The following is a 15,667-nucleotide window of genomic DNA, read 5'->3' on the forward strand; positions in this document are numbered from 1 at the left end:
TAAAAATCTTTAAAAATTATTATCCCTTTCTCAAACATTGTTTTTTTTTCTCGTTTGCTTCAGTCAAATTTTATTTAATAAACAGACATCTTCGTATAGAAGGTCAACATTTCAAATAATATTAAATAATTTTGTAAATTCTTCAATTGACGAAAATTCGATTTTCATGTTTGGTTTAGGGAAAAGACTTCAATGAATTGAAATTTGTTACTTTGGAAGTCAAACCATTTCTATTTACGTATATTTTTGTACATATGTAAACAAATTTTGTGAAATCAGGATTTTCAGAGGCAATGGCTAAGTCCACACTACCGATATCTACACCCTATATTTACGAAATTTGCCATAACCAGTTCCTAAATAGCAACCACAGGTTGCAATATGGGAACTGGATATGGAAAATTTCGTAAATATCGGGCGTAGATATCGGTAGTGTGGAAGTAGCCATTGCGGGACTCGGGATTTGTCTATTGAACTCGGGACAGTCCCGCTCAAATAGGGACGTCTGGCAAACTTGTATTCTACAGAACAAAAATCGTCTCTAGTTCTAATCAATGTTTTCTTATATACTTTTTTGTAATTGTAACTTTCAAGTGAAAATAATTTGAGGGAACATTATCATTTTTTCTTGCTATAGTACTAGCAACTGCATACTTATATGTATTTATCAATTTATAATATACTAGTTGTTTTAAGGTCTGTTCATACCTATCCATCACGACCCGAATCGTGCAAGTATCCTGCAAGTACGGACAGTATTCTTTAGTACATTCTATATGAATGCGCATGAATGTGTAAATGCGCATGCGCGAATGGAGTACGAATACGTCCATATAATGTACCAAAGAATACTATCCGCACTTGCAGGACACCTGCAGGATACGGGTCGTGCTGGATCGGTATGAACAGACCTTTACCCGGCTTCGCTCAGTATTTGTAATATAAACAACGTAAACATGGCAAATTCATTTGTTTTTTTATTAAGTTTATTTGAATAGAAAAAAAAATTGAATCGTCGTCATAGAAACTTTGAATTGTTTTCGACGTTCCCAACCAAAAATACTTACATACATATACATATATACAGTAAGTCCTCTACTTACGCGGCTAATTCGTTCCGAAATTTTCAGTGTAAGTCGAAAACCGCGTAAGTCGAGGAATTCTTTAATTCGATATATTTGATGTGTGAACTGTATGTATGTATGTATTAATATTTTATATCAAGGGACAATTGAGAAAAATAAGAGTAGGTGTATAAATCTTCATGAAAGTAACATTTATTTGGTAACCGACATTGCTGAAATTTTAATAATCATGGTGAACTTGAAGATCGAGTACATAAAATTTGAAGTGGTCGCGTTGCCATGGTTATTTAGTGCTAAATATATTTTTGTCCCTATGTATCAACTGCACGTGCCAATAACGGCGGAAATCGGCGGATTTTTTAAAAAAAATTTTAAATTCTAAACCGCTTAAGTACGAATTCGCGTAAGTCGAGGACTTACTGTATACAAAGTCTCTTTCGAAATTATATATTCGATATTTCGTCATTTTTGAGGGTCCAGAGAAGCCTCACGAGCTTTTGCATGTAAAATATGCGTATATTAACGTATTGTTGACAATGCGGTGCAAGGCCGCTAAAGAGTCTGCTTAGGGTAGTATTAAGACGTAGAATAAGCTCAAAACGGAGAGGGGGAAATAAGTACATAATCATATACACCTGAGGAGTGGGGCGGGGCGTAGAGCGTAGAGTGCGCGTGTTTCGTTCGGCGAATGTCAGTTCAGTTGTCGACATGGAGTTGTCGTGTGAGGAACGTCTGTCGGCGGCTACCGAAGAGGGTGTGGACGAATTCAGAAATTTAGGTTTAGGTGCAAACGAATGGCAACTTCCTTCTCAGCAGCAGCAGCAGCAGCCTCGCACCGCCCCCGATGACCACTTCATGAATTGGGAGCCACGAGTGCTGAACAACCTGCTCTTGACGGAACTCACTTCAGTGCCCAGTTGCGATTACTTCCACCACGTGCAGGATGACCTGCAGCCCTTCATGCGAAAGGTCGTCACCACGTGGATGCTAGAGGTCAGATTTCTTCACTCATCTCTTACATCAATCTCACTACGATTCTTTCAAAACTTTTCAAGTACGACGTACATATGTGTATCGCACACGGGAACTTCCCTAAACTTTACTTTTACAGTTTATTTACATGTTAGCCGTGTTTTTGAAACATTTTAAACCCACTCCAGTGGACTTAATCGAAAACCAACCAATAATTCACGTGTTAGTCACTTGCCAAAAGCGTGCTATGAAAAGCTCAGCGTGATGACTAGAGGACGAATACTTGTTAGTTAAGTTAGAAAGCTTGATTTTGAAAGCAGACCACATAAAAGTGACAACTCAAAAAAACGAACTTGTCAATTTTACTAAAAAATTTAAGCTTGTCGGATATTATCACAGAGAAAGTACCCTTAAACATTGATATAATATCAGTTTCGTTTCACTAATTTTTTATAAAGTTTTTTTAACGTGTCAAATTTTTCGCCAAGTATAATTCGCTCGCGATTCTATGATTTACTCCCCACAAGATCCCACCCACAGAACACTGATAAAAATAAAACCTATGGAAACTATACTAGTGTGGGCAATCCGTTCACCTTCTCACAGTCTGTTCTATGTATACTGCGCGAGCTTTTATCAACGACTTTCTTTCTTTTGTAGTAACAAGATCAATAAAAACTTTTTATTCAATTTGTAAAAGCTCATAATTTTCTATGTACACATACATACATTTTTATCTAAAAACTGAGTACTACGTCTGGGTCCATTTCAATTACTCAAGTCTTACAAATCTATACCTGCCTTTCGACCCTTTTAACAACCATGGAAAAAGTACCTACTAAAAAAAAAAAAGATTCTTTTCAAAATAGAAATCTACAACGATTACAAAATATTAGCCTGTATGTAATTGTAAAAACTCACCCTGCCAAATGCATACATATATATGTATATTGACTATCATCCTATCATTAGACCAATAAAACCAGAAAAATTTTCAATCCATTTGATTTCAATGAAAAGAAAGATCACTTAACAAATTATAAACACATTTCCTATATTGATAAATAAACAAAATAATCTAAAAAAAAATCTTTACAAGCTTTTTTACTATTATCAGAAGTATATTTCGATTTGAGATCATTTAAGAATAATCTAAAAAAGATATATTCTGCTACGGTTTTTTTACCATTATAGGAAACATGTTTCGATTTGAGATGATTTAAGAATAATCCAAAAAAATCTAATGTTATTTTTCATATTTTATTGTCTGTACATAAACAATCATTGAAAACCAATTCGAGAAAGAGAGAGTGCCAGGAGGAATTGTGAATTTCAAATGGATCAATTTTAACTAAGCTTTTCAGAAATCCAAATGCACTTTTTATCAACTGATAACTTCTTATAATTTAATCAATTATTTTGTATATGTCACAACCTAGTTCATACTAATGATTCAGAAGTTGTTAGTTTTCATTACTTTTTGTTAGGTGTGACTGGTTGTTTTCTGAAAGGTTCAGTTATAGATCGAATCAAAATGAAAACACATTGCAGGCGTTTGTTATCCTTCCATCGATATGTGTGAATAATTTGTAATAATGAATATATGGCAGGTGTGCGAGGAGCAGTCGTGCGAGGAGCAAGTGTTCCCGCTGTCCGTGTGCCTGTTGGACAGGTTCCTGTGCGTGCGAGCTGTGCCTCGATGCCGTCTGCAGCTGCTTGCCTGTGCTGCCTTGCTTGTAGCCTCCAAAGTCAAGCAGACCAGCCCACTATCACTGCCCCTACTCGTGGCCTACACGGACAACAGCATCACACACCAAGAACTAGTGGTCAGTAGTAAACACATCAAATTATCTATTCCGTAATCACAAATCAGTGATTGCAGCGTCTCCGTTGAAGATGTGACTGAAAAACTATACATATATCGAGTATACAGAACGTTTTGTCGTAATTAGGCACAGCCAAACAGAGCATGGCCTACATGCGTGAAAGTAACTGAATGAAGTTACGTGATTATTCAGCACAAAGTGATCTCGTACAAGTAACCAAAATCTCGATCACGGAGCAACTGGCACCCGAAAGTTCCATCCATCGAGAGTCATTCACGCGAACTATCATACTAACGAAAACTCGAGTGCCAGATATTCCGTGTTCACGATTTCGAGTACGATACTCACTTAATTTGCGCGGAAATTTAACTTAACAGGAAAAAGAGGAACAGGCCTTTCCTCCCGTATTAATGTGCGCGCGCAGAATACTGGAGGAAAAGCCTGTTCCTGTTGTATCCTGCTCGCGCAAATTAATTGAGTATGTACCGTTTACCATGCACCCTTTTTTATCTTTCGATTTCTGATTTTTGCGCTTTCGGGCGTTTCACATTCGGGCCCGTGAGGTAGACCCATAAGTAGAGGTAGGATAGCCAAGGTGCCGCTCATTGTTCCATTGTTGTAAATCCTTTGTAAAAAAGGTTCGGCAAACCTTTAACAATGCATTTACAACATTTGAACAACCGCGGCACTTTCTGGGTCCGGGCTTTACCCATAAGCAACATACCCTAATTGGACTAATATTTACATACTACAAAGCGGTCATCAATTTTTGATGAAAAAGTATTTTTAATGAGGAATGTGCATACATTTTCTTTTTTGGTGTGAATCCGTTAATAAGATGAAATTTATAACCTAAAACATGCATGCATTTGCATATGCGAGCCAGTCACTATTTAAATTACATCAACAAGTCGCCGAGATATATCAATTGGCAATTTTAAATGAGCAAAACCCGTACTTTTTTTAAGTTGTAACAACTTAATGTTATCACGTTATCCGCAATAGAAATTCGCCTCAAAAAACCAATAATTGCATAGTTTCACCGTGTAGGTGACCTTGAATGTTAAAGAGTTGCTACTACGTATCAATTATTAACAAAAATTACATATGCATAACCTCATAGTTTTATATGCATAATTTTCACGGGCTGTCAAATCTTATAGAGGATTCCACTCCTGAAAGTTAATCGCAGCACTATTTTGCTTACTTTCGACTTCTTAAATCAATTTAGAAATCGATGGTGGCTTTGGGTTTTATGTAGTTAAAACCTAACCTAACGGGAATGTCAAATATCGACATTCCATGTAGTTGTTGATAAATTACGATATACCCATTTTAGGGCGAAAACACAGCGATGCGCGTGGCACGTGGTTTTTGTTTTAGATACTTTTAAGCATGCGAAAAAAATGGGCCGTGCCTTGCGTATTACATATTCATGGAACGCCCAGCACGCCCCGTCCCAAAATGACCTCCTGGAGTGTTTTCGGTCAAATTTTATCCTTGCTTGGCAGTGATCGATAACGATGTATCCCATATTTGAAGAAATGTAGGAGAACTTGTCGACGTGTCACGTTCCGTGCTGTGTGTTTTCGTCCTTATTGCCTCACATCACCAATACTTACATGATTTTATCCTCGACGTCTTATTCCACTTCTCTAGAGTTGCGACTTCCAACGAAGATACGCCGATATGCCTAGATTTATTCTCGGATGTAATATTTATACATATGTACATAGGTGGAACCCATTATTATGTACATGTATGTGTAAGAAGTGACCTTAAAATGAAATCTCCCCTATGCGTTTCGCTATTAAAAACCTTTTTATTCAGTACCAGTAGTTAACTATAAATAATATATAAATCATCATCATTGGCAGCCATTCACCATGCATTTCCAGATAAGAGCCTCACTGACACGCTTCTGTTTTCATATAATTTTCTCAGTAGACGTTTCTATTTGCCAATCTTTTTCGGTGCTAGCAAATTTACCCTCGTATTTAGAACTTAGCCAACTTTTAACACTAATTGCTGTCATTCTATCGTACGCCATTTCCTTACATTTTTGACTTGGAGATTGATAAAGAAATATATATGGTTTCCTGTCCCAAAATTATACATCGTGACGACGATTCTCGCTAATTAAACAAACCTCTTTGTGACTACTAGGTGTCACACATCCTGCCCACATGTCCGGTCGTTCCTTCTTACCCCTTACTTCTAATCATTGACCTCTAGGTTATTGTTTTTTTACTCTTCTAGCAATTTCTTTGGTGTTAAAATTGCATCAGTTTGATGCTTATATTTTCTAAAAGTCTTATCCACGTATTTATTTTTCTATACGCCCATGCTAGATCACAAAAATTGTTATCTCAATGCTTTCAACTGAAAAACGCTCCCAAACTTTTTCAGCTTGAGCTCATCACTTTCTTCCAACTTCTGAGTTGCTGAATTTTTTAATCAATGATAATGCTATAATATAGCTGAGCATCTTTGGATAACAGTAAAAAGCATTCTAGAATTGTTTAAGAAGTTATGTCATTTGACATCACTTTCTCGACTGCTTGACCCATGCTGATGCGGGCGGATTCAAGGTGGTTGAGCAAGCCAATAAGGACCTCAATTAAGTGGTCTCTTCCTTGTGCATTGTCGTCTTACGTTTAGATTATTATCTGCTCATTTCCTACAGCCCACGTTTCCTTTGGCGTCTATCCGGACCGAACGTGTCGTATTCACCCATTCATCTAAACACGCAATGTGGGTAAGTTTTTTGGTTCTCATAGAAAGGAAACTGGGGAAACGGCGGTCCTCTGAAGTCCCGCAACCTTCCCACGGTTTCCTTTTGCGATATCAATTTGAATTCACATGATGGAGAACGTATCTCTCATACCCATCGTCGACGCCATATGCTGGTGGTTGGAACTGCCCTTCTGTTAAAAAGACACCCATTTCTGAGGGCGAGCGAGCGTGACCCTCCAACGACATCAGCTCCTTTCTTTTCACTTATTGAAAAGTATCGGCAAAAAGTAAACGTACCCAAGTGCATGCACACTTTATTAAAAGGACACGCTCCGTTTGTGTCTCATAAACTAACCAGGCCAATTTTCATTGCGGTCGATAGTTGTTACTTCTTGTCTCAACATCCTTTTTTTTTACTTGTTTACTTGCGTAAGACTTTTACTCCTCTTCAAGTGAGTTACCATGCGAGTTTCCCATTTTGCAATACTATTTGGTCATCTACATTTGTATGTACTTCCGTCTTTTACGCGAATTTTCTCGTAGTTTGGGTGTGATCGTTTTGATTTCTTCAATTTTTTTAATCTATTTTACCAAAATAAATATATTGGTGAAAAACGTTAAATAAGATGAAATACGATTTCCTAAAAATTAAACTCCATTTTTTCACTCAGGTTCCATATTTATACATTCAACTTCGTTTATAAAACATCCCTTCCCATGTAACCCGTTTCATTTAACTAAGCAATAGGAAGAAAAATGCGCGATTTCTATCAGTCAGCTAAGATTTGACTGATATTTACCCTTTGAATGCTGACATCTTTTCTGTTGAAAGCCCGTCACGCTGAAAATTTCGCCAACATTTCCAACTAGAATTATTTAAAAATCAATAGAAAGGAGGTATAAAAATTCAAAAAACCCTAGGTAACTATCGCCGAGGATTTCGAGTTTTGTAAAGGTGTGTTTAGACTCTATAATATATCTTTCAACAATATAAAATAAACAAAAGAAGTCCATTGATGAATGTATTTTTCCAAAACTAGTTCTTCTTCATTGTTGTTAAAATGAAGAAGAAGAAGAAGCTCACAATCTAAAATACTCAGCAGTTAAGGATTTCCATCGAGAAATTCTGCTATGGTAATAAATTCAGAAGTTCCGGTGTAAACCAGTCTTTATAAACATTGACACGGATTACACGACCGATGTTCAATGTTACCTAGAAAAGCTTACGGGTAGTATTCTTGTTTTTTTATTACATACTCAAAAAACAACGCCTACCAGCGTATTTCAAGCTCATGAAATTGTTGGCAAAACGCCGATCGGCGTCACCATTCAAAGGGTTAATCGCAACTGATAGATAGCTAACACTTAATAGAATCGAGATCTACAGTTAGCCTAATATCGAACGAAATATAATAAAGTATGTATATACATACATATGTATAGTGTAATATTAATTTACGCGAATTCCAATGCCTCTTGACCCTTCTTGTAAGGTTCACAACTACCACGCAAAATTCTACACCAGTAGTGCGTGACCGTCGCATGACAAATTGTTTAATTTTCTTCGGAGGGTCGTAAAGGTCTCACATAATAATTTGAGCCTATTTATTCAAATGATACTCATTTCGATACGTCGTGACCCTTCCGGAAGTCACCTTTTGTTCGCGAGTCAAGTTGGTCGAAAACTTATAATAAGCACCAGGAAGTACAATGGATTGACGACTGCTATTAATTTTTACTCTATTTTTTTTATTCTTCTGGCTATAATTTACGTTAGACTTTTATGCTTGTTGCAGAGTTGGGAGATGCTGCTGGTGCAGCTGCTGCAGTGGCGAGTGTCTGCGGTCACCTCGTTCGACTTTGTGGAACTACTTCTGGCACGCACCTGCTGTGGACCAGCTCGCACATTGCTGCGTAGGCACGCGCACACCCTCGCTGCACTATGCTACACAGGTGAACATCCCAATGACCCATCATTGCACAAATGTATATGTACCTAACGAGAAAATCATCCCCATCGAAATGCTTGTGTCTATGCGTATTTCCAATATGTCACGCATCGACTACTGTTATTTTTTTTTTAATCAGTAGTCACACGTATCGTTGACTCCTGTCCAAATGCATCTCACCCCTATTTTTAAATCACCCCTGACATAACAATTATATCGCAATCGCGATGGCAATCATCTCACCTACATACATGTATCTACGTTCGTAAATTTAATTGACCGATATAATTTCTGAAAATATTCGAAAACAAACTATAAGAGTTTGAAAATTTTGCATTAATTATTAAAAATTGGGTCCAAAAATTAAAGGAAACGCTTAACTCTTTGAAGCATACAGGTATCAAAAATGGCGCATCTTTTTTTTTATCTTTTGCTGCATGTTGGGATGTAATTTATACCACTTCGAAAAATTAAAACAATTTAAAGCACAAAAGTTTATATGATGTCCCACTAACTAAAAAAACAAAAATTCTGTGAAGCACGTGACTTTTTTTTGTTTCAAATCTCGTGCCGCAAAGAGTTAATTGAGATAATTCAAGATGAAGTGCTAGTAAAAACAGTTGTAAACATTATTCTTATGCCGTTTGAAATCAAAGAAACACGCCAAAATTACGTCATTAATCAAGTCTAATCCAGTTTATAAATATATATTTATATATATATATATATATATATATATATATATATATATATATATATATATATATATATATATATATATTTATATTTATATATATATATATATATATATATATATATATATATATATATATATATATATATATTTATATTTATATATATATATATATATATATATATATATATTTATATTTATATATATATATATATATATATATATATATATATATATATATATATATATATATATATATATGCATGCACCCACTCACTCCATCCCCGCATGCTCGCCCGACCGAACAAATAAGCGTGTATATTTATATGTGTGTGCCTTCGTGTATGTTTGTATCTTGTCAGTGGTATTCCAGTGCGATCTCCTGCATTATTATGAACTTCGTATAATTTTAATTTATTTTTTAATCTCTATATTTGTCCATGCAAAAAATATACATATAATACGTCCCTTCCGTTTTTATAGATCGACAGGCTTAGTTATGCACCTCTAAATACATACGCGAATCCTATTGATCAGAACATCTTAGCTGACCAATATGAATCGCAAATTTTACTTACTCCTGCCAAGCTAATTCAAATTAGATTGAAAATGATAATTCACATAAATGTGAGCTCGAAAACTACACTTTTCCTTTGATGATTCAGAACTTGTTAGCGTTATTAATACGATGCACCTTTTTTTTAAGCACTTTTGATCTGAAATTTCACGTATATAACTGCGTACTTATTCGGGTGTCCCATCATCTTTGGTGGGTGTTGTCGTGAACTTTCCCACCCTTCATTCGATTAATTTGGAGGTTCTCGGTAGGTGTGCTGGTGCACCAGGTAGGTGGTAGCTAAGTGCATCTGTCCAGTGACGGAATGCTGGCGAGGGTCCGCGCACCTGCCCACCGCCATATGACAAACACACAAACATTAAAATTACTGTACACACAATGTCAATTTTTACAGCTGTGCCTTTTGATACGCAATCGAAATTACAATAATAAAAAAGCAGAAGGCATTGAAAAAACCATAACAATAAGGCACTATGCCGGCTACGTGTGCCGGTTTGCGTACAATCCATTCAAGCTGAAGCTGCTGAATGAAGACCTCCCCAACTTGTCCTACAACTCGCCTCGCCTGCCCAGCTGGCCAAATCTGTTCTCCCTAATGAATACAATGACCATACAAGTTTTTTAGTGTAGCCAAAATTTGGCATGGATACTATTTCTCTGATTTATAATGAATCCCAAATGGTTACTGCTTTATTAAATACTTATATTAATATGTTTCATACCTCATATACTAAATTTGTATCAAAGATTACCCTGCTGTATATGTAATTACACCATATTTCATACCAGCTACGAAATCCATATCTTCAAACCATCAAGTACTATTTTTATTTGAATCTAATCCATGCATAAAATCTCAGCTAGGCATCGGCAACTTTTTTTAGTGTGGGTCAAAATTAACCAAAGATGTTTCGGGTCAGTAGGTATTTTCATTTTTAAACAGTCTTTTAATGAATAGTAAGATAAATTTTATTGAAAATAACTAGAAACTTATTTAAAAATAAATAGAAAACTAGAGTTCCAAATATTGTAATCATTGTAACTATTTTCAGTGATTTTCAGTTTATAATCAAAAAAAACTTATTTAAAAATAAACAAATTGTCATAAATTTACGAACGATCTCTTCGTTATCAATGGCTCTCCTTAAGTTGAACTCGTGACATCAACTTAATCAAGTCTGATTAATATTTAGTCACCTTAAAACGAATACCAACGTCTGAATTTTCGATAGTTAAGTTACTCCTATGATTACTTAATAAATTTCATATGTGAAAATATTTGCTCACGTAAACTCGTAGAACCAATCGCGGATAAAATAGCAAAGCCTATTTTTTTCAAAGATGAAAACTATGAAGTGATAACCAGCACTTTGATATGACGAGAAGATGATAATATTATGGTTTTCTAAATCTTTTCTCAATGTATTTATCCGTTGAACTTTTAAAAACAATCAGTTCTTAATTTAAATTATCAATTTTTAGATATTCAAGTGGGTCACTTGAAATTGTCAAATAGGTCACTTGGTGACCCGCGGGTCATAAGTTGCCGATGCCTTAAACTTTAAGCTCTTGTATTCACTATAAATTGATATTGCACTCAAGATGATTCTTTTTATCAGGACCCACTTTTGCCATCAATCGCTATTTTCTCAATCTTTCGGTATTCTATCATATATTCTTTTGTACCTATATATGTATGCCTTCTCCATTCAGTGATTGGCGACCACCTGGCTAAACAAATTTCGATCCTATGCTAAACTTATCGAAACATTTGTACCAAAATTTATTATCTAACATGTCTAAGGAACTGCCAAATCTTCTCATACTGAATGGTTATTGAAAAGAATTACCCAATTCTGTCAGCATGCGTCTCAAGCTAGCCATCTGTACTGAAATCAATTTTCAACAATATAAAATTAAGGTGACGTTTGACAAAAGTGCTCGCGTTTTATTTTTTTGTCGAAGCAGCATGCATCTCACAGCTGCCGTTGCGTATCTAGAGGTGTTCGACCAGCACTCGTCGGGGCGATAACAATAGCACGAGGGTGAACCTTAAATCAAAATTTAAGTTCACGGCAAAGATTAATGGGCGATGCGATCAAGGGGAGGTGGGGCGTTCGTTACCAGTTCGGTACCCGCGGACTTGACATTGTTAACTAAAAGAAATTCGTATGTTCTGCAACGGCATCTGGAGGTGAGCGAATATATAATGCGCCCTCCATTGTGTCTCGTTGCCAGGAAAAAACCAACCCTCGCGATTAGCTCTGCAAGGGTAGATCGCGGCACAATGGTCCTGCCACAATGCGTCTCCGGATCACCGAAAGAAAAGGAAAGTCTCGGTGCAGTGGGGCTGTGCAACCCTGCCACACCTGGCCCTACACCCTTAAGGATACCTTCTTTTTCTGCATTCAAAAACGCATCCCGTCTCACCCATTGTACAATTATTTCACATACGAGAAAAACTTACCTGGTACACGTCTGAAAAAATTAACCCAATATGAGAACGATCGCTCCAAATACCTATTTGTCATAGGACCCAAGCAGACCTATTCGAATATAATTTTAATACCGATTGAAAACCGTTCAACTGTACACGTATACGCGTATGTAAATTCGGTGACACTATATCTATGTTTTGGCTCGTTAGCCCTGAATTCAGAAGTTTATTAATACGCCATATGTGGTCTTACTAACCGCCACTTTTATCGCCCCTGATCTATTTCGCCAATATGTACCTGTATAGTGTTCTAATCATTTAATGAATTAAACAAGAACTAGAATCATCCGCTGATCTTTCAAATCTAATGCCGGATTGACACGATACGGGTGCAATCGGGCAGAATCCACCCGGACCGAGTCAGATATTTGAGCGTACACGTACACACTCGGGACAGTTTTAAAATAGTGGATTCAATATCTGAGGATATCGATGCGAAAACCACATTCCATAGCACTTCCTGAATCTCATACATCTCTGACCATATTTTCAGGTTACGAGTGAAGTCTGAGCGAATCGGTCTGGGTTTATTCGTATCATGTCAAGCCGGTATAAGTTGGAGAAATAATGATTCCACTTAATGATTCGAGATTCTTATCGAATCGTTTGTATAAAAAATAAAGGAAGATCAACTAAACGAGGTTTTGGAAACTCGCCTTTATAAATTATCTTCCGATTTACAAATTACAACTTTAAATAAACGCTCTTACTGTTAACCCGTTATCACAACTGTTGAATTGTGCACGTTTCCGTGCACGCACCGTTACATCTCATTGATCTTTATCAAGTGCTATCACCTGTTGTTGCCTTTCGGTCTTACAACAATAATTACCTAGTCGTTTCATTATAAATTTTAACATATCTGATATAAAATATATAAATGACCATTGCATTAGACCCCCTTCTTGATAAAAAAAAACTGGTACTCGATATCGAGTTGTAAAACTAATAATTTCTGAAAATTGAAAACACGTTATTTCTGGCCACAATGTGGTATTAGGGTAACCTGTGAAGACACTGTGGTATATATGTATTAAATAAATTAAAATCCCTAAACAAAACACATTGAGTGTAAATTACTGAATTGAAGATTTAAATTTTAATATTTTTCTCAGATAAAAGTATAGTCTGAGAAACCTTGTGAACGGCTATATGACTACCTTTGGTGTACATGTATGATAAATAAAATCTATTGCAACTCAACAAACTAGTTTGCATTATTTAGCATTCAGACTTGAAACACGTTATGCTTACTTTTAGGGGATGCTTCGTCGCTTACACACCAAAGCTAATTTTATGTCTTATTAAAAGGCAAAAATAGCATAGTCATAACACCCCGTTAAATGTGATGCATTTTTCTATTATACACACGTACGTCTGTAAGTAGAATAAAAACAAAATAAATTTTGACTAAAATTGCTAATTTGGATCATTTCGATTAAAAATTCAACTTATCGTATTGATCATTTTTAGTATCGTTAAGAAAATCGTTAAAGCATTTTCCCTATTATGATAATTATTTTAACTGAAAGTCCACATGTTCCAAAAGACAAGTCTCGAAGGCAGAAGGTGCCCTCTTAATTGCGACAGTTGTTCCTTGCCTTCACGTTTTATTACTAGCCAACCGTGACTCGTACCTTCGACTTCACTTAACTCCAGTAAATATTCTTTATTTTTTTAAGCAATTTACTAGTGCATACAATGCAATTTATTGATCCTGTACTCTATAAGTGTATTGGTTCGTTTTGATCGTAACTGTATGAATTTCATTCTAAATGCTTAGTTTTTATCTGCAATACTATTATTTGAAGTGGGCGACTTGATTGATCACGTAAATAAGGCTTTGGGTGTTTCTTTTAGTATGTGATGGTGACGGTGGCGTTGATCCCAGGACCTGGGCAGGTGGTGTCCGACAGCTGCAGCCTACCCTGTCAGCCGCCCCAACACCCATTATTACCATTTTACTCCTTTTACTATGTCTTGGCATATCGCAATCTTGCTCCAACAATAATTCCTTAAATAAATAAAAAATACAGATGTATACCTATATAATAGTAAAAAACACAATTGTTAGTCTTCGTGTACTTATTGTTTTAAATGCTTTGACCATCAATTGCGTTTTCCAATTTCATCGAAGAAACGGTTATTTACTGCCCTTGATCGATTTTTATTTTAAAACGTGATGAAGTACATACAACGTGAAAAAATCGATTGCGATATTCTCAAGGCTAAATTTCAAGAAACTGGAGTAAAGTGCTTTTTTTATTTTGTCGAGAAATAAATATTCGATTGGTAAAAATTGTTGATGCCGAGTATACATATAATAACAAAGGTAAAGCGGCTGCCTCGTTTACCACCTGTCTTTCGCAGCATCTGGACCCAAACCACTCACTCACTACCTGTGTGCTATTATTTCTTTGGGTATATTGGACTCACCGTATCACCTGCCCTCCCCCCCACCCATTCTTATCTCGAACCTCGCGTTATTTTTTTATTATAAGTTCCGTTTTAACATTAGTATAAAAATGTGTCCAATACTTTATTTATTGATTTGTTATTTGTTTTATTACAGAAACTGATTTCATGAGAATGAAGCCATCTCTGCTAGCGACGGCCTGTGTGGTGAGTGCTGTCCGGGGTCTCTCGGCTGGTAGTGGAGCTGATGTAATAGCCGGAGCTGAGCATCTAGCATCTCAAGCATGCTCCATTACAAACCTATGCCCCACCCTTGTCACCAAAGTTGTCCAACACATTGACCAGCTCGTGGCTAAAGAGACTGCACCCCCACCTTCACACAAAAATATTTCACCGCCAGCTACGCCGACATCACAGCCTACCACTCCTAAAAATGTAGACGACATAATATTTTAATTCATACAACCTCATACTCACTATCAGTATAGACTGAACTTAACTCAATGTTTGAGTTGAATGCTCTCATCATTCTCTTTGAATTTGAATTAGGAAGAGAAATAAGTACATATTCCAAAAATTACTAAAATAAAATCACACAAAAGTGTGATTTTACAATATAAATATTATTGTTATGACGTTACCATTTTCGTGTTATTCTTTTTTTATACAAGTTTTATGCCAGTTTCAACATTGAAAATGTTTTTCTTTTTTTTTTTTTTTCATATTTTTAACTTTTTAGTTGTGAATATATGTATAATATTTTGATTATTAACGTGTTCTTGAAATATTTTAATGACATCGATTTGTTCAATCGATATTTTTATACAGTGTAAACAGAACATGCTAAATTTTCGTCGAAGGCATCAAAAGAATTTTATCACTTTATGATAATACTGTTGTTGCTAGATATTATGTT

General features: G+C 35.9%; 1 protein-coding gene across 1 annotated transcript; it reads left to right on the top strand.

The window, feature by feature from the left end:
- The first annotated feature begins 1,793 nt into the window (after nt 1–1,793).
- On the top strand, nt 1,794–15,207 carry LOC143909120 (G1/S-specific cyclin-D2-like). Its single transcript, XM_077427021.1, has 4 exons — nt 1,794–2,078; nt 3,668–3,883; nt 8,416–8,572; nt 14,909–15,207. Exons 1-4 carry the CDS (start codon nt 1,794–1,796, stop codon nt 15,205–15,207), a joined length of 957 nt encoding a protein of 318 aa, XP_077283147.1.
- Nucleotides 15,208–15,667: the final 460 nt, after the last annotated feature.

The sequence above is a fragment of the Arctopsyche grandis genome, chromosome 3 (assembly GCF_051622035.1).
Source record: "Arctopsyche grandis isolate Sample6627 chromosome 3, ASM5162203v2, whole genome shotgun sequence".
Classification (NCBI taxonomy): Eukaryota; Metazoa; Arthropoda; class Insecta; order Trichoptera; family Hydropsychidae; genus Arctopsyche; species Arctopsyche grandis.

Coding starts and splice junctions, on each gene's coding strand:
- LOC143909120 (XM_077427021.1), top strand. CDS start 1,794: ATGGAGTTGTCGTGTGAGGAACGTCTGTCGGCGGCTACCGAAGAGGGT. Junction 2,079..3,667: donor TCACCACGTGGATGCTAGAG/GTCAGATTTCTT, acceptor AATATATGGCAG/GTGTGCGAGGAGCAGTCGTG. Junction 3,884..8,415: donor TCACACACCAAGAACTAGTG/GTCAGTAGTAAA, acceptor TGCTTGTTGCAG/AGTTGGGAGATGCTGCTGGT.